Source organism: Blennius ocellaris (genome assembly GCF_963422515.1).
Source record: "Blennius ocellaris genome assembly, chromosome: 15".
Lineage (NCBI taxonomy): Eukaryota > Metazoa > Chordata > Actinopteri > Blenniiformes > Blenniidae > Blennius > Blennius ocellaris.
In genome coordinates, this window is record NC_137664.1 from 15273008 (window position 1) to 15292651 (window position 19644).

Here is a 19644-nt window from a genome sequence, read left to right on the forward strand (position 1 = left end):
TCTTGTGTCATGGCTTCCAAGGGGAAACTTTTTGAAAATGATCCAACTCCGGGAAAACGCAACCTTTTCTGAAATGCTGCAGCACGCACTGATGGCCCTATATGATACCTTCATAGTTTACAATATGTTGCTATGGAAACCTTTCTGAAACAAAAAACAATGCATTTTCATTTGAAATGTTGTCGCGTAAACGGTGCCTTAAACTGTTTCATAGGAGTGAAGTCCAACAGTGAAGCTGCAGGTGAAGTTACATTGCACTTCACTGTTAGCCTACGTTGCTAACAAGAAGCAGAAACCTGAATTTAAAAGCATCAACTGTCGAGATACAAACCATCAATATACAATCGCATAGTTTATTTTTAACCATTGCACTATGGCCAAGTGTGATATTGCAATATTTCAGTGTAATGTAATGTAATTGTTTTGTTTTGTTCACAATGCCAGGAGAAAAACTACTTGATTCCTACGTGATTCCTTCAGTTCAGGCATTCTTAAAGCAATTATTCTCTTTGATGTCATGCAGTTTTATTCATATGATTTTCAGATTTTTTTTTTTTCCATTTTGGTTTTCAGTGAGTGCCACAATTCCTCTGACCGAATCAAAGTACGTGTGTGGGATGAAGACGATGACATCAAGTCCCGAGTAAAGCAGCGTCTAAAGAGGGAGTCTGATGATTTCCTGGGACAGAGCATCATAGAAGTACGAACACTGAGCGGAGAAATGGACGTCTGGTACAACCTCGGTCAGTATCTTTCATGACATTTCATAATGGGTTTGGTTTACACACAATTAAAACCTTTTACCAAAGCTCCATCATTTGATATAGTAGCAGAAATATTTACCTAAGGATTCCTGCATGTACAACAAGCTGGATGGAAAGTCTGCATGTTACGTCTTTTAGCTGGAATCTCATTAGTCACATCTCGTGTGCCTGAAGCAACTTTCTTTTTTTTTTTTTTACCACAGAGGAATGGAACATCTGTCTGCAACAATGCATGCTTTTCCTGACAATTCTATTAAATTTTAAATGTTTTTCACCACTACTTTCCCAACAGAAAATTACACAGGCGTTGATCTGTTAGTCTCTTGTTAGTCTGCAAGACCGCTGCTTGTGCAGCACGATTAAATATAGATGGGAGTACTTTCAATGAACAAGTCTCAAATTTGATCTTGGAGGAGGCATTTACTTCTTGAGGGGATCTGTTCTTTCTGTGGCTTGGATAAAGTGATAAAATGTTCTTCATCACAGCAAAATTGAATATTTTAATGGAAGAGCATGTCATTTAACAATAACATGGCCATGAATCATTTATTGTTTCTTCTAAACAGTGGATTAAAAACACTCAATCCAGTAATACCTGCATTCAAACAAATCCTTTAAATAGAGTAATTTTGTGTTCAAAATTCAAGACTAAATTAATTTAATGTGCCCTGTTTCTTTCGAACATCTTCTCTCCTCTATCTCTGTCTTTTCCTCTAAAGCATTCTTCCCTTTCCCTTCCTCCGCCTGATATGTGATTATCAAGTAGCAGAATACGAGTCGGAAATCGACCTCTCTGCCGACATGTACAAATTACCCGCAATGATGCTCCTGTCAGGGTAAATAGCAGGGTTGAACCGCCAAGCACTCCACCTCCAAAGAAGCTCCGGCTCCAATGTCTTTGGTAATCGGGGCGCAGGTCCACACAGCCCACTGCCATTGTCTCACTCACAATCAGCTGGGGGACTTCTATTAGCAATGCTGGCTGTGTGCTGCCATCCAACCCAAGGAAAGAGAGCCCCCCCCCCCCCCCCCCCCCCTCCTACAATAGAGCTGCCATGTTAATAGTCTGTAATTAGTGTTGTGTGAACAGACCTGGATTCATGTGTCTCTTGTGTCGTCAATTTGGATCAGAGTTATGAATCGCGAAGGTGCAGAAATGCGCATGTTGCCATCTCTCGGCGTAACCGTATTTTGCTTCCCATAACAGAGAAGAGGACAGACAAGTCAGCCGTGTCGGGTGCCATTCGTCTCCAGATCAACGTAGAAATCAAAGGAGAGGAGAAAGTGGCTGCTTATCACGTGCAGTACACCTGTTTGCATGAGGTAAATTATCCTCCGGCCCTTTAAGCTCTTTGGCTTTCCCTTTCCCAAACAATCACTGAACTCCTTGTTGTAGCTTGATACTGAAAACTATGATATTTGTGAAAGTTGAATTTGAAGCAGATCTGATTATTGAATCACAGTAGTTTAGTTTAGATCCAACCTATAAAGAGCCAAAAAATGTTTCCCTTTAGATGATTTATGACGAATTAAATGTGTAGTGACTGATCAGATACAGAAGTAAATAAAAGAAAAGGTGATAACACACTCTCGCCCACTCGAAATGGAGCAGACATAAATATACATCAAGAGGATAATAAGGCTTCACGCTGTCATAAACATTCAGTTTGGATACTTGAGCTTCTTGTCAATTTCTATAGAGATCCTTCACTGAAGGGCTTCATGCTGCCATATCCGCACACTCAGCTGTTTCAGGAAGTCTTGATCTAACGAAACAGAAGCTAAAGCAGATTCTCTGAGATCGACCATGAACCAATTATGTTTTTTGAACTGTGGATCACCCAAAGTATATATGACATGAAAACAAAATAGGTATTTCACTGCATGCTGAGTATTCAAAAGTTCCAGGTCTTTGTTAGAAAAACTAGACAACAGCCATCAGGGATTCTATTGTGCAGCATCAATTGTCTGCGGATAGAACTGATTCAGAGAAGATTAAAGTCACAGAGGAACTTAAATAGTAATAACATAATCCCACTCCTTTCCCCCCAAAAAAATCTAATTGTGAACCAGGCTTTAAGCACAAACCCCATGGGCGTATTAAAGAGACAATCTTTAGGAGCAGGAAAGCCAAAAAGCATTGTCCCCTCAAAGTTCTCACTTATTCATGTTTCAAATGAATTCTGGGTGATTCGCTGTTCACTGACTCTCATGCTGGATTTGTGTGAATTTAAAAATGCTTTCTGTTTTCCCAGAACCTGTTCCACCATTCTACTGATGTGCTTGGTCAAGGCGTGGTGAAAATCCCCGAGTCTCGTGGAGACGACTCCTGGAAACTCTATTTCGACGACGTTGCTCAGGAAATAGTGGACGAGTTCGCCATGCGCTATGGGATTGAGTCAATCTACCAGGCCATGACGTGAGTCCGACGTGTCATAATGCAGAGGGACAGTGTTGTTTGTTCCTTCTTTATTCACATTCCTTCACTGTCGAACCAAAGTACCTCTTGGCGTCATTCTCTGCCCATACCATAACCATACCATAACCAGTCCCCTGCTAATGCTGTGTTGTTGTTGGTTTTGTTTTTTTTTCACCCTCCAGACACTTTGCCTGCCTGTCCTCTAAATACATGTGTCCTGGAGTTCCTGCGGTCATGAGCACCCTGCTGGCTAATATTAACGCCTTCTACGCCCACACAACCGCTTCCACCAACGTGTCGGCCTCTGACCGCTTCGCTGCTTCCAATTTTGGGGTTGGTATTGTGGGCCACTGATCAAATTAGAGTTTCTGTTTCTTTTCCACTCTACTTTCACACACACTGAAATACTTTTTTTTTTTTGTTAGTTTTTTTGTGCAATTTAACGTCAGTTCCCTTCCTGCTCATAACAGACTTTCCATAAATTTTTCTTTTTTTTTTCTTTTTCCTGTACTGTACAGAAAGAGCGCTTTGTCAAGCTCTTAGACCAACTCCACAACTCTCTACGCATTGACCTTTCCACTTATCGGGTAAGGTTCTTTATAAACGTCACCATCCTGTTGTAAAACATGAAGCTTGCAATTTCCTTCTTGTGCTGACTTCTACATATTGCACATGATTAATATTGATGTTTGATTTGGTTGTAAATTAATCTTTTTGAATTCGTTGTATTTTCTCTTTTCTTTGCCAAAAGCACCTAGGAATGACTGTTTTTTTATTTGGTGCTATGTAAATAAAATTGAAATGAATCTTTCTCTGTAGAATCACTTTCCTGCCAGCAACAAAGATCGCCTGCAGGATTTGAAATCCACAGTGGATCTTCTGACAAGCATCACCTTCTTCAGGATGAAGGTAACTGGTCTACCTGTTGATTTTATTCAATTACATTGGATGATTGCTTGAAGCTTTGAGTCATTGTCAACAGGATAGAACTTTGCATTCATGTTTTTATCATCATTATAACAATATGCGATTCTTGCAAATTGATAAACTCAGCTGATATTCAGCCTCTGAATATTTGTAAAATCACTGCACTTACAGTTCCACTAAGTTCTTGTGTTCCTGTCAAACTTCAAAGTTTTGCATTAAAACCTGTCGAAGCCATCCCTCCATACTTTTGACTAAGTAATGTTTATCCCAATGTGCATGCAGTTAGCAGTTTCTTCTTGGTTCACGACTTTTACTTGTTTTGTTTAAATATTTTTTGCACAATGAATAATGTCAATAATTGGCACTTTGGGGAAAAAATCCAATTTTGCGCCAGTTCTGTATACCTACCTACTTGTATACCACACAGAGGACTAACACTGACTCATTAAAAAAACATAAGCAATTATGCTTTGTCTTCCTGCGTTTATCTGACAAAAGGTCTTGTTTTACATAATTAATTAAAAGCCGACCAATGGTTGGTATTCTACACCTTGGCACGCTCTGTGTATACGGTGTGAGCTAGTTTTATCTTTGTTTTTATTGTTTAATCTACTTACTGAGTAAATAATGACATTATAGAAATTGAATAATCCTAAAGAAAAGCTTTCACGTCACAAGCTGCAAAACACTATGTCCTTTTCCCATTTTCTCAAATAATGTGCATCAAATCATTTGTGATTACTGACTTCCTGTTGGTGATCAGGTCCAGGAGTTGCAGTCTCCGCCCCGGGCCAGCCAGGTGGTGAGAGATTGTGTCAAAGCCTGTCTGAACTCCACGTACGACTACATCTTCAATAACTGCCATGAACTGTACAGCAGACAGTACCAACCTGCAGACACAGTGAGTCTCACACTGACCTACACTGCAAAAACACATATTATATATAAAATACAATAAAAATAGAATAGAAATGTCTTTTTATGTAGAATTTTTTGTTTTTTTTGTTTTAAGAAAATAACTTTTTGGGGGGCCTAAAATTCTTATATCCCGCTAATGAATATAGCCTTTGTAAGACTGACATGTTGTATGTAGTAAAACAAGAGGGAATGTCCAAATATATATATTATTAATAGTAGTATTATTATTATTAGTAGTAGTGGTAGTAGTAGTATGGTTGTTGTTTTTTTATTTTTATTATCTTGAAATGCTGGTTTTTAAGAAAGAACGGAAAATCCAGGTAAAGAAACCTATATACTGTAGATAGGAAGAGATTTTATCTTAAATGATTGAATTAAAAATCACAAAAACTTAGACAAACATTAACTATGTGGCAGGAGCATTATGGAATACATTTCCATACATATATTTTCCTTAGATGTACTCGTTTTACTCGTTGGAATTTAGCTTTGGAGGAAAACACATGAATGAATATGGGATGTCGCTCTTTTTATACTTATAAGTGCAAACTGAGACGAGTAAGGACAACAGGGATGTGCGTCAATGTAGCTGTTAACAACTTGTGCTTTTAATTTGTTGAACCAGAACAAGGAGGAGTTGCCCTTGGAGGAGCAGGGTCCGAGCGTCAAGAATTTGGACTTCTGGCCCAAGCTCATCATGCTCATTGTCTCCATCATTGAAGAAGACAGGAACTCGTATACGCCCGTGCTCAACCAGTGAGTGAACCCCTGCTTTATATCTTTATGAACACACTAACGACTACAATATATCTCACAGTTATTCCATGACTAGTTTCTGTCACAGTGAATGTGGGAGGAGGTTTATTCAACACTTTTCTGAGCTGATGTGACCAAAAAACGTGTAATTATCTTCTTTTTCCTCAGGTTTCCTCAGGAACTGAGCGTAGGGAAGGTGTCGGCAGAGGTCATGTGGACATTGTTTTCACAAGACATGATGTACGCTATGGAAGGTAGGTCTGCCGTATGATGGGCGAAATCTATCATACATGTAATATAGTCACTGCTGTTTAGGATTGTGGAGGTTTTCTGTATGAAGTGAGAGGCAAAAGCAGAACAGTAAGACAAATTCGTGAATGAAAGCGAAGGTCTGGTTAAACTGGAAACGGCCAGAGGAGAAGAGGATTCTGGGGCAGCAGTGACACAATAGAAAGCAAAGAAATCAGAGGGGGACACAATAACTGTGCAGGGTTTGAAAGCTGCTTATGTCTCCCAGGAGACTCCTCTGCACCACTGTCCCGTACAGCTCCACTGCTCCCCAGAGGCAGAGTGCTGCTAGTCGAGCTTTTGTTCTCAAGATAAATTCTCTACAGAGATGCTGCAGCACGCACAATAACACAGAAGCGGCATCCTCATTTCATTTGATCGAAAATGTGTCCACAGATGTACTCTTTGTTACCAAAAAGAGAGTTTTTAGTAGGTCAGTATGAAGTTTGACGTAGCTGCCTGTTCTTGAGCTCATTATTATTTCATATGTGAAAATGTCCCCACTCGCTTTGATAGAAGTGAGATAAATGAGCTGCGGTCATGTTCCATCATTGCTAATGTGTACTGCTCAAAATCCCTAAACGATATAACAATATCTGTAAAATTTAACGAAAGCTGAGAAATAGAGATTTGTACCGTCAAATCACAAGACCCACCACTGTGTCACACATTTGTAACATGAGCTTCTTGTACTCCACTGTGTATCTCCTTTTAGTACATTTCATTATTTCTGCATCAAAGACAACATGAGATTGTTCTTCAGTCATGTCAAAAGTTGTGTCAAAGTTTAAATTAATGCTACAACCTCACATTCTTGTACCCACAGAGCATGAAAAGCACCGACTGTGCAAGAGCACAGACTACATGAACTTGCACTTCAAGGTGAAGTGGCTCTACAACGAGTATGTCAAGGAGCTGCCGGCTTTTAAAGACGTCGTTCCTGATTACCCATCGTAAGTACACGGCATGTTTTTCACTCGAGGGTGTCAGGAAAGGACAGCATAAGGAAGATTATACAAGAGGGAGGGCAGTTACACTGAATATTAACAGCTGGTCAGTGGGTCTGTGCTGATGATCAACACGAGCGAGAGGCTGGTGTTGCTAAACAGCACCTGCGCTTCTGTAATAATTTGTTTGTCTCAGGTGCTAAACCTTAAGTGCATCTGTATCTGTTGTCTTCTTTCCTGCTGTGTAAAGTTAGTTGAAATACTTTAATCTTCAATCGGCTTTTCTTCCCATTCTCAGGTGGTTTGTGCAGTTTGTGCTGCAGTGGCTGGATGAAAATGAGGATGTGTCGATGGAGTTCATGCACGGAGCCTTGGAGAGAGACAAAAAAGATGGAGTAAGATAATTAGAATGACGTCTTCATGTGCTATTTAAGGTCGATACATACGAATGACATCTTGTCATTTGCAGCTTGTTCTTAACTCATCAAATAAAATAAGGTTCTGAATGAAATAGCTGTTACATTTACTTCATGTTGATGTTTTAACAGTGTAATCTGTCATGGGAGTTTTTTGATAATGGCCGCATGTGGTTTGTGCCTCCACTCAGTTCCAGCAGACCTCTGAGCATGCTCTGTTCTCCTGCTCTGTGGTCGACATCTTCACTCAGCTCAACCAGAGCTTCGAGATCATCAAGAAGCTGGAATGTCCCGATCCAAACGTCATGGCTCAGTACAGCCGCCGCTTCTCCAAGGTATCCCACCACACTGAATGCTCAAACTAGTTTGTAAGAGACTTGAAGTTGAAGGCTCACGTCTCGCTACAGCACCGTCACACACTTTGTGAAGGAAACCGGGAGCCTGCAATTAAAAAGAATTGCTAAATTGAACATATTTCCATCCTGGGAAATGCGATCTTAGTTTAGGCTTTGGGATTTGTTGTCTTCTGCAGAGGAAAGTATGCCGAGACCATTTCTAAGTACAATATTCCCCCATGTAGAACATAAACCAATCTATTCAGTCAGTTGAATTGAAACCACAATTGTTTTTTGTTTCATTTTTTTTTTATTTGATTGTTCCTAAAAGTTATTTCTTGTCATTTTTGCAGACAATTGCCAAAGTTCTCCTGCAGTACAGTGCCATTCTGACCAAGAGCTTCCCTACTTATATTGACAAGGAGAAGATCGTAAGTGGTCGCCTCTTGTTGTTGTTTTTTTTTCTTTGTATTACCAGAAATAACAGGGGTGCATTGAATGTAAATACTGTGATAGCGCCTTGATCTACTCTCCTGCTCGTTTTAAATGTTTCTGTGTTCTCCATAATGACTCGATCATGCATGTTCTCATGACAAGAACTTAGAAAACTTTAATTGACAATTCAGAATCAAATTCCTGCCAATCTTTGTGACCTGACATCTTTTTTATGTAGGAAATGATTAATCCAGTGAAATATTGGATGATTACATTAAAAGACAGTTGTTCATTTTTCTTTGATAAGCACAGGTTTGTATCCCGCCAGTTGCACTAAATATGATCCTGTTTGCTGTATGAGCGACGCTCTCAGGGTAAAAGGCAGATCTCTCTCTCCAATAAATCTTGATGCAGCAAATAGTGTCTCCTGCACTCATCCTAATGCTGTCATGCATATCAAAATATATGTAATACTATCATACAACGCTAACACAGGAGTGCTAAATACGTATGTATGTATGTAGTAATGTGATTGAATGTTATTCATCATAATGTAAAAGAAATGATCTGGGTCATCTATAAGTCATCCATTTGTATTGAGCTGCAGGATTTTGGTAAACAACAGGTGTTTTATAAAAAATAAATAAATAAATAAAAATGTGCAGGATAAATAAAGACATTTTTTCACGAGTGCATCAGAAGACAGATTTTTTTTAAATTATAAATAATGCAAAACTTGATCCCACATGTATATCTAAATACAACATGATGCAATTAATTTGACTTTAGACTTTAATTAGAATATTTAGATTCTATTGCTTACTATCTCTTGATCACACCCTGACTTGGATATGAAGCTCACACTGTCCAAAACACGAAAGAGATTATGAGTTTAAGCTGCTCCCTGCTTATCATGTGATTCTCACCTTTGATTTTCATTCCCTTCCTTACATCTAAAGAGCCTGACTCGGGGATCCACCCCAGTTTTAAACATTTCATAAAGATCATATCAGACTTCTCATGCCTGATTACCGTCCTCTTTCTGTCCGTTTTCAGCCCTGTGTGCTGATGAATAATGTGCAGCAGTTAAGAATCCAGCTGGAGAAGATGTTCGAGTCGATGGGCGCCAAACAGGTGAGTCGTCTGCAAACAAACCGTTGCAGAAGCAAGAGTGACCTGCTTTGAACTGCGGGGGTCATAGCTGATGCTTATACATCCCGTTTCACAACGCTACGGCTGAGTCAATATCAACGAAACCTTCATGTTTAAGAACAAGCAGCAAAACTCATTGAGGTTGTCCAATAGTTGTACTTGTGTCTCTTTTCATACGTCAGATTGCTACGGAGGAAGTCTTGGTATGTACAGTAGTGGTTTTTAGGCCATTTCCAGTAGAATGGTAGGGTTCCTGGAGTAAAAATTGAATTTCTCTTGACGCTGTAACTACTGTGGTGCTTATAGTTCTTAGTGTGTCTTTAAGTAAATAGTTACAGATATTCACTTGTGCACTACCCTAAGAGAATGTTGAGGCAGTGACTTGATTTCTTCCTTTATATCAGTGTTGTATTGTGATTACGTAAAAAGGACAATAGGCAGGTCAGCTGTGACTGCTTAGAATCTCTCCCAAGCATTGATATGTAATGTTAAATCTGCTGTAGCTGTAGTCTTACTGTAATGTTTGACTAACTGTGGCACTGCAGCAGTTTAACTTTCAACAAGTGTGCTTAATTTACAATTAAAGCAATATGAAACCTTAGAAGAGGAAGAGGAGGGGGACAATGCAGAGGCAGGAGGGGAGGTAGGTTTCCATCGTTCTGGACTGTAGTCTATAAGGTTCTGCATATTTCTATAGTTTAATCAGCCTAATGGTAAACAGTGAACAGCAGTATTGATCGTTTTTGTGTTCCTCTGGCTTGGATAGCAGGTTGTCACTGAGGACGAGAGGGCAAAGACTCCGGTGGGTAATGTGAACGCGAGCAGCTTCAATGCATCGTCTAGTCTGGTTGGCCTATAATTCAAATTGTAGAAAATGGTGAAGTTTAATAGCAGTTGCATCTCAACTAGGTAGCCTGATTTTAGAATTCATGGTTGTAGTTGTAGAAGGATGTGCTTGTTTTAGACGTGAAACCTTATGGTAGAAATAGTTCCGGTACTTCTAGTGTCCATAGTCTGCTCGTGCATTTTCGTTTGTACTCCCTGTCCACACAACACAGCATGTCGATGACTCTTCTGATTTTCTTTCTTTTATACATTTGGTCTCCAGATCTTCAATGGGGCAGAGTTTTGTATTCAGTGAATGAATGTTCTGACATCGGGTGATATCTGCTTTGACATCGCATTGCCTCAATATTGTTGTCATTCCTGTTGTCACTTTTGAGGGCTGGATTAGCAGGATCTCTTGTGTGACAAGGCTCCCTTCACCTAAATCACAATGAAGAGAAATTAATCTCTGCACCCCCCCCCCCCAATAACTTGTCCTGTGTTTTTGAGATGCTTCCAGTGGGAATATCTGGAAGGGCTTTATGTATAGTTTGCAACCGGTAAAGTCATGGCTCTGTACATTACAATTATGAAAATAACCAATCAGGTCTGAAAATGCTCAACTGAATAATGTATAGTTGTCCTCTCCACTCATTTCTTCAATATTAAAAGGGAGGATTTATTCTCAGAAAAGACCCCATAACATCTTTCCAGTTGCTGCACGTTCTGGTGCCACACAGTGGAGGCCAACTTCACACTATCCACTTCTATATTCATAGATTAATGTGAACTCAATGATGAACTGATTACATTATGATGTGTCAGGAACGGTTTAAAGTACTGTGAAGTTAGTGCCAATGTTAATGTGGGCTAACAAATGAACTGATAATATAGTCAAACATGAAAACTTCCTGGTCCTCACATGTTTCCTTTCCTTTTCTAATCACCAATCATACATTCACTCGGGAAACATATAGAAACCTTCATCATATGTTCAAGTGTAAACAAGAGTGAGAACGTGCTTGAATGAGCTGCAAATCTGCAGCGCACAATGAACATTTGCTCTTCTCTTCCTTATTGCTGTCAAAAGTTGTAAATCTGCTGCGTCTGAAAAATGTTGAGGATTATAAAATGCAGCTTTCATTCACATTCAGCCATTTCCACCTCCATGTTTCACTGAGGCTGCATCATCATGAAACGGGGATCCCAGCAATACAACAAAGTAAATCTCAGGAGATCTAAATATATAGTTACAGCCATTTTCCTCTTTTTTTTTTCCTTTTCTAGCTCAACAACAGTATCCTAGCATGGGAGGCAAGTTTCCTGTATATGCATTCATGTTCTGTTATACATGACTGCATATACTCTTTCATCCTGTGATAATATTCTGTTTCCAAATCATCCAAATTAGCTTGGGGAAAAAACAAAAAACAATGAGACTTTGTATTTTTTTTTTTTTTACTGCCACTCCCTAGTTTGAAGAGAATGAGGACGAGGAGGAAATGGGGAAGGAAGGGGAGAAAATAGAGGCAGAGGTTTGTGGCAGTTTGAAGTGGTTTCAACATTATCTATCCGTCCTACCTACTCCCAACAACTTCACACTCACTGGTCCCACCAAGACAGAACCTCTCCTGTGGTTATGCGTTGTGTCTGGTTATCATCCGTGAGGATTTGCACTGCAAATATTCACTGTTTTCCCCCAGATCTTCCCATAAACATCCTCTCATTTATCATCAGGTGTTTTTTTTTTTTTTATAACTTGACGTACTATTTCATTCGTTTTGTGTTTTCATTTTCCTTTGTTTGCAAAAGACTGACAAGGAGAAGGTGGGTGTCACCTTTTTTTGAAGGAAAACGGACATTTTTAAAATCACTTACACTGAAGCACAGGCTCTGGTGATTTCATTTTCGACTGTTCAAAATTGTTTTAACGGTTGTTTCGTTTGTTTTATTTTTTTTTCAATTCTTATTCCATCATTTCAATTACATAAAGATGAGTGAATCAGAAGAAAAGGTAGGCACCAATGTTACTCCCACCATATGTAAAATCCACTTCCACGAACGTTCACGACTTTCATAAACAAATCCAATATGTTAAATGACCCTTTTTCTTGTGCTCGCCACCTTTCTGTGCTGCTGTAGGCTGAAAATGCATTTGAAGACAAAAAGGTGAGTTTAGGAGCGCAGACACATTATGATTTGGGAGGGTGGGGAAAAAAAGAAGAAGCTGAAAAGCATATACAGCACATTACAGACAGAGAGCACAATTCATTCCTCACTACCATCCCTCCCCTGAAGCTTTCCTTTTGTGCTGCGGAGCAGCGAAATCTCTTTCCCCTCGCTAATGGCGCCGCAACACGTAACCCCGACAGGCCATGAATCACACAGAGCTCGTTGGATCATTGACCTAATGAGCCACACCACATCTCCATCCCTCCGCCTCGGCTCCCCCACCGGCTGTGCTTATTTTGTGCAAACAGACCGGATCTTTCCTACCTCCTCTCTCACCACCTCATGCTTTTATTTTCCTTGAACGACACCCACATCTCCTGAAATAGTTAACTTCTTTTTTTTTTTTTTTAAACTTTGCTTTCTTCTTGTAGTTTGGCACCATGGAGAAAAAGGTGGGTTTCCTCACATGTGTGTAACTTTCTCCTCTACATTTAGTAGCTCTTAAAGGATTTCTGGATAATGTCTGGATGGGACAAAACTGCAGGTTATTGAAGTTCTTCGCTGTCATTTGTAGCTTCCAGTCTTCTCTATGAAGTGCAGCTTTTAGAAGTTCCGGTAATTCGAGGTACTTTGGCCGAAAAGCTGCAAATATATGAAATGAAACCTTTTTATGAGCTGCTGTTCAAGGTCCTCTATTCACAGAAAATGTCACCTTTTGAAAGGGTTTTTTTTTTCCCCACTGCGTTTTCGAAGTTCTAAGAGGTTTGAAGAGTTCATTAAAGTTTTTTTTTGTATCCAAAACTGCAGAAAATGAACGACTGTCCTTTTTTAATACAGATGGACGTTGAGGCCAGTGACCTGCTGAATGACCTGCAAGTGAGGCTGAACAACGTGCTGGATGAGCTCAGCAGCACATTTGGGAACAGGTATGCGTTGAGTTTCACACAGCAGTCAATTCTTTGTGACTTTGCCTTTGATCGTTCCGGTTCGTCTTTTGCTTTTGTTCCAGTTTCCAGAGTCGTATCAACGACTGCATGCGACAGATGGCGTCTCTGCTGTACCAAATCAAAGGGCCGCTCAATGCAAACACCAAACCCCAGGTGGAGGCCGACTCTGACAATATGTTACGGCCACTTATGGACTTCCTGGATGGAAAGTGAGTGTTTCTGTTCAGATGTAAGAGAGGGGTTTGTCATTCTTACAATGAACTGCATGGTGATATAGAGATGTGACGATCTTAAAAATAGAAAGACACGTTCAGAACTGTTTCGTTTTGACTCTAAATTTAAATTAACAATTTAATTAACTTGATATAGACTAACTTTAGACTTGATTCTAGGCTGAATTTGGACTTGTTTTATGCTGTTTGGAACAGTTTATAGTCTCTGTTTGGATCTTTCCAAACAAAGTTTGAGCCTGTTTCTACACTATATTATAACCTGCTTTAGACTAGTATACGACTTTTTCTCCAGTAGATTTACACCCATTGTACACTGTTCCATCATGGTTCTAGACTAACTTTGCACCTGTTCTTCCATTACGTTTGCCTACAAAGTTACCTAAAACAATCATCAGGCTTGGGAAGTTATTATGATGATGTCCATGCTGGGTGCTGCAGGGATATTTTGAAGCTAATCCTGGTCTGTCCTTTTTTTTTTTTAGAAAGACACTTTTGGCCACAAGATGGTGCATCACACACACACACACACACACAAAAAGGGAAGAAAATAGTAGTTCATGCTTTATGCCACACATTAGGAGAGTTGTGAAATTAAATGATTAAAAAGAAGCATTACTTTGATCAAATTACTTGTGTATTTTTTCCACTGTTGGGACAAAGAATGGCTCCCAATGAGTGGTAATACTTAAATCTTACATTTACTGCACTAATATAAATCCTTTATTTTCATTTTCATTACCATTAACATAAAACATTGGAACTGATTCGAGCTCACCCGTCCCATTAGTTGATATACACGTTGGAGGAATATTCCCGCTTTTCTTCTAATGAACATAATGTGAATTCATGTATTTGCAGGCTAACTCTCTTCGCCACCGTATGTGAGAAGACGGTACTGAAGCGCGTGCTCAAGGAGTTGTGGCGAATCGTAATGAGCAGCCTGGAGAAGACCATCGTCTTGCCACAGGGAAATGACACTTTTGTAAGTTGACTCCAGGGCCAAAGTGTTGTTGCCTCATTGGCGTCACCACAACGACTTTACGAAATGTCCTCAAATTCAGCCTCAAAGATAAATGAAATCAAATAGCCTGTTTTTAAGGGTGAAAGTCACTGTTCGACATTGCGGACACATTTTGTCAATGCAGTATTTAATTTCACTTTATCAATCAGCTGTAACCACTTATGCTATTAATCTCTGCAAATAATTCTGGTATTATAGGAATAACCCAGGTTGTTTTTTTTTCCGTGTATCCAGGGAGCACAGATCCTCTCAGCTGCTAAAGAACTGGGTCAACTCTCCAAACTGAAGGTATCACGATCCCTCCATATTGAAGGCCTTTCCATGTCTCGAAAGTGACTAAAACGTCCCTCCGTGCTCATCACCTGTTGCAGGACCACATGGCGGGGGAGGCTCGAAGTCTGTCTCCCAGGCAGTGCGCTGTCATGGACGTGGCACTGGACACGATCAAGGTCAGTTTATACGGCGGGTTTTGGTTTCATTGCGGGGTAGCCAGGTGGAATTATTCATCGGCTTTTCATCCATTAACCCAGGGAGGTCATGTAGGCAGCTCGTAAGCGTGTGACTGCTGATGTCAACAAGCCAGAGCCTGGAGAATATATTCAGAGAGCAGAGGGTGACATACGAGGTGCATTGAAGCAGGATTATAAACCGAGCCAGAAAATTAAGGGGGGGAAAAAAAAATAGGAAGATTTCTTTGTTGTTGCTCGGAGTAACCTTCAGATTTTTTCTCTGTTTGGAATGGATTACAAGGAAACACTGATCCTATTACTGTAACTGGCTTCCTTCAGATGTTTGTTCACGCGCAGATTCACCCTTTGTGTCGCATGCAGCAATATTTCCACGCCGGAGGGAACGGCCTGAAGAAAGCCTTCCTGGAGAAGAGTCCCGAGCTGTCCTCTCTACGCCACGCTCTCTCCCTCTACACTCAGACAACAGACACACTCATCAAGACCTTCGTGACCACGCAGCATGCGCAAGGTAATTCAGCTCTTGAACTATTCCCAGATTACACCAGAAGAGGGCACCGTGCTTTTATGTTACGGATAATACATTTTTTTTTTATAAATTTTTTTTTAATGAAATGCACTTGCATTTTGTTATATTTTGGAGTGTTTGTGATGCAGAGGATTGTTGACATATTATTGTTGTCTTCTCTTTTATCTCCCGTGCTGCCTCTGTGCTAGTGCACAATGGAAAGGGTATTAGGTTAACTCCCAATGAAAAAATACAGCCCAGCAGGGGTAGGTTTCATTAAAATTACTCGCTAGACGTCCCTTCATTCCCCACCCGCTCCATCCGACAATTTTTGTTTGTCATCCTCTGACATTAGTGTGGGCAGGTCAGCCCTATCCCATCATTTCCATTTCTATACTCCCCTTTTGTTCCTAAACTACATTATTAATTGGAGGTGTTTTCTTTTGTTTATTTGTTGTTGTTTTTTTTGTTGTATTCAGTGTAAGCTCACTGATTGCATCTGTTTTAAACTAGGTTCAGGTGTGGACAAGCCCATCGGAGAGGTGTCGGTCCAGATTGAGCTCTACACTCATCCAGCAAACGGAGAGCGGAAAGTTACAGTCAAAGGTTGATTACAATTTGTTGGTTTTTTTGTTTTTTTTTATCAAATGTCATTTTAAACCAGGAGTGTCAAACATATCTTGGTCCAGGGGCCACATACGGCACAATTTCATCTTGAGAGGTTCGGGCCAGTAAATCTTCAAATGTAAATGTTTTTCTTTGTTGTGGCACAAAACCAAGTAATCATTACTGAAAATGATTACAAGCTCAACATAAGGCCGATTATAATGGAACCTTCTCATGCAAAATAAAATGAAATGTCTAAAAAAAAAACTATAGTTACACTGTCACTCTGGCCGCATGTATCACTCGGTTTCATGCCGTGTTGTGTTGTGTCCACTACTAAATTTGTTAAAAAAAAAAAATCTATAATTTCATTGTGTGGTGGGCCGGATTAGAGCCTCTTGTGGGCTGGTTTTAGCCCACGAGCTTTATGTTTGACACCCCTGGTTTGAAGAATGTTGACTGATCTGGGTTCGGCGTTCAGTTTGTACCTTCTTGTTATTACAATAACTGATCACCACTCTCACATCATATACCTTTAATGTTTGCATCACACTAATCAGGCTGTCTTCCACTCTAGGGAGTGGGAAAACAAGAGTAGAACTTTGTTTGTTTGTTGACTTTTTTTCCACAGATGTCTGTTTAATGCCCATGTCTAGCAGTTGTAAATGTAATATTTATCGTATTTTGTATTATGTCATTGCCGTAGCATATGATGATATCTACTACTCATGTGCTACTGCAGTTATGGGTGCCAACGATTTGAAATGGCAGACATCCGGCATGTTCCGGCCCTTCGTGGAGGTCACCATGATCGGACCGCACCTCAGCGACAAGAAACGCAAATTCCAGACCAAATCCAAGAACAACAGCTGGTCCCCAAAGTTCAACGAAACATTTCATTTGTGAGTACTGGAACACACTTCTTTCTTTTCTGTCTTGATTTTTTTTTTGACTCAAAGGACGACACAGCCAAAGTATCTGTTGATCATCTTGAATGATTTCTAACTGAAGTTACATAATTGTAACTTCTTTTTTTCTAGTTATATCGCTTTGTATTTTAACACAAAATGTTTAGGAACATAGTGTTTTAATTTGCACACAAACCGTATTTTCACATTTTTGCTCTCTTCAATTCAATTCAATTCAATTCAACTTTATTTATATAGCACCAAATACAACATAGTCATATCTGGGTGATTTTAACAGAGAAAAACACAACAAATGATATCTTCACTTCACAAAGAAGAACAATTAATTTTTTTTCTTTTTATTATTTGTCTGCTTAACCAATTTTTGAATTATTCCACTAAATTACCTGTTTACAAAATACCAGGTGCTTTCTTCACCTGCTATTCAAATATGGTCATTTTGTTTTGCCCATTTTGCCTTTTCATCTGATGTGTATTTAGTTGATCATGATAGATGATGAAAAGTGGAATGGAAGAAATATATTTAAAAGCTTGTGTCATATTTTTTTTAAACTTTAAAAAATAATAATAATCAGAAAAGTTGTCAATCGTTTTCTGTTCATTCATCTTGGCAGCTTTAAGATTTCAGATTGAAGTAAAGTGAGAGTGGAATGATTTGAATGATTCAGCACAAATCATTGTGTCTCCACAGTGTCCTGGGTAAGCAGGACGGGTTCGAATGCTACGAGCTGCAGGCCTGCGTTAAGGACTACTGTTTCGGCCGTGCGGACCGAGTTGTGGGTCTGGCCGTGATTCAGCTGAGGGACATCATGGAGAAGGGCAACTGCGCCTGCTGGTGCCCGCTGGGACAGCGCATACACATGGACGACACGGGGCTCACCGCCATGCGCATCCTCTCGCAGCGCTCCAGCGACGACGTGGCCAAGGAGTTCGTGAGGCTGAAGTCGGAGACCCGGTCAGCGGAGGAGGGCAGATGAGGGGCGAAGCGTCGGGAGGGTTTCATCTCCGCCACGCTTCCATGTGTCCGAGCTGCTGTCAGCTGCTCGGTGCTTTGCCAAGTTCACCAACATGCAGTCGCCCCTCTCTCTCTCTCTCTCTCTCTCTCTCTCTCGCTCTCTCTCTCTCTCTCTCTCTCTCTCTCTCTCCACGCTCTTCAAAACACTTGTCGTTTACCCAGCTACACGCAGCAACCGGCACGCTCAACCGTGCCACTCACCAGCTGTTGCACCACTTTACACAGCCATTTAACCTTTTCTTTTAAAACATCGTCCATCAGCCGGGTTGGCACAGTGGGAATGCCTCTTGACGAGCAGAAGAGGATGCCATGCCCCCCCCCGTGATGTTGTACTATAACCCTCACCTCCCACTTTAACCTTCTCGAACCTTGGCCAAGCATTTCATGCCTTACACTCTGTCGAGTAAATGTTGTTAGCCAAGTCCTGCTGTTCAGGTGTGACAGTTCAAATCAATGTGAAAGAGTTTATGTCATATTGAACAACTAGAAGATGATTCTTCCGGATTAATTAGTTCAACGTGTGCCTTTCCGTTCTCTTTTACCCCCAAACGATCCACCCATAGAACATCACCAATCCGACCAAACACTGGGCCCTGTGTGTTGACGGAGAGTCCTCCACTGGCCATATTTATTTATTTATGGTCTCAGCTCTTGGCTCTCGAGGCCCAAACCAGAACCGTCGAGCCATTTTATTTATTTTTTTTATACATATTTATTCTTGTGATTTTTAAAATGTTGTTTACTGCCAGAGACGGACGTGTCTGAGTATTTGCACAGTGGTGTAGTAGGAGGAGAAAACAATAAGTGTGTGTGCGCTTCGATCACAAAGCAGGAGATGTTTGTCCGTGAGTTAAAAGCCATTCAGGTAACATCTTATTCTTCCAAATCAAATATCAGAACATTTGGACACAAACTGATTAAGAGTATAGACATATTTCTGGTTTACACGCATCTTCCTGCTGTTTTATTGTGTGGCCTTATTTTGGTAAATGTGGACCTTTTTACTGTTTTTTTTTTTTTTTTTTAAACCTTTTTAATTTTCTTCAACTCCCACTAATGATGACCGGTCACTCATCCATCTGTAATTATTGTCAAAGTGATTTCCCTTATCATTTTGTATTTTTTAATCTTGATGATCTTTGCAATGTTGTAGCTGTACTTTATTCTCTTTGGCAATCATTTTTATTCAGTGTTTTGTATCCCACTCATACTACTTTTCCAGGTGTGTATGGACAGGAGTGTTACACAGTGCCGTGTGTTGGTGAACTTGTTCTTTATATTAAATTGTACTCTTTAAGAAAGATGAATATTGCTGTAAACTACCTGAAAACATGCTCAAGTTTTGAACACTGTAGAAACCACAGCCATTCTTCTTTTCTTACAGTATATCTGCCCCCCTGTGAATAATCATTTGTGACCACCAATGTGTAATAGCCATTCTTGACATACACGTTCCTTGTGCCAAGTTCACATCTGATCATCTTTTTTATTATGATCTATGTTCTATGTTTGTTAACCCTTGCCACTCTCACCCCATCACAGTTAACAAGTACAATCTATCAAC

General features: G+C 40.1%; 1 protein-coding gene across 1 annotated transcript in view; it reads left to right on the plus strand.

The window, feature by feature from the left end:
* unc13bb (unc-13 homolog Bb (C. elegans)) overlaps nt 1-18042 on the plus strand; it is a gene marked incomplete at both ends in the record, with an annotated part of 55686 nt that extends 37644 nt beyond the window's left edge. Inside the window, 24 exons of the mRNA XM_080509928.1 lie at nt 574-743; nt 1972-2087; nt 3020-3183; nt 3366-3516; nt 3702-3770; nt 4003-4092; nt 4874-5011; nt 5654-5784; nt 5953-6038; nt 6899-7025; nt 7318-7414; nt 7627-7770; nt 8124-8201; nt 9262-9339; nt 13192-13280; nt 13364-13510; nt 14393-14516; nt 14790-14843; nt 14927-15004; nt 15386-15533; nt 15740-15796; nt 16044-16136; nt 16879-17038; nt 17757-18042. Of these exons, the coding sequence (XP_080366054.1) occupies nt 574-743; nt 1972-2087; nt 3020-3183; nt 3366-3516; nt 3702-3770; nt 4003-4092; nt 4874-5011; nt 5654-5784; nt 5953-6038; nt 6899-7025; nt 7318-7414; nt 7627-7770; nt 8124-8201; nt 9262-9339; nt 13192-13280; nt 13364-13510; nt 14393-14516; nt 14790-14843; nt 14927-15004; nt 15386-15533; nt 15740-15796; nt 16044-16136; nt 16879-17038; nt 17757-18042 (2875 nt within the window). The remainder of the gene's footprint in view (nt 1-573; nt 744-1971; nt 2088-3019; nt 3184-3365; nt 3517-3701; nt 3771-4002; nt 4093-4873; nt 5012-5653; nt 5785-5952; nt 6039-6898; nt 7026-7317; nt 7415-7626; nt 7771-8123; nt 8202-9261; nt 9340-13191; nt 13281-13363; nt 13511-14392; nt 14517-14789; nt 14844-14926; nt 15005-15385; nt 15534-15739; nt 15797-16043; nt 16137-16878; nt 17039-17756) is intronic.
* Between the last annotated feature and the right edge of the window lie 1602 nt (nt 18043-19644).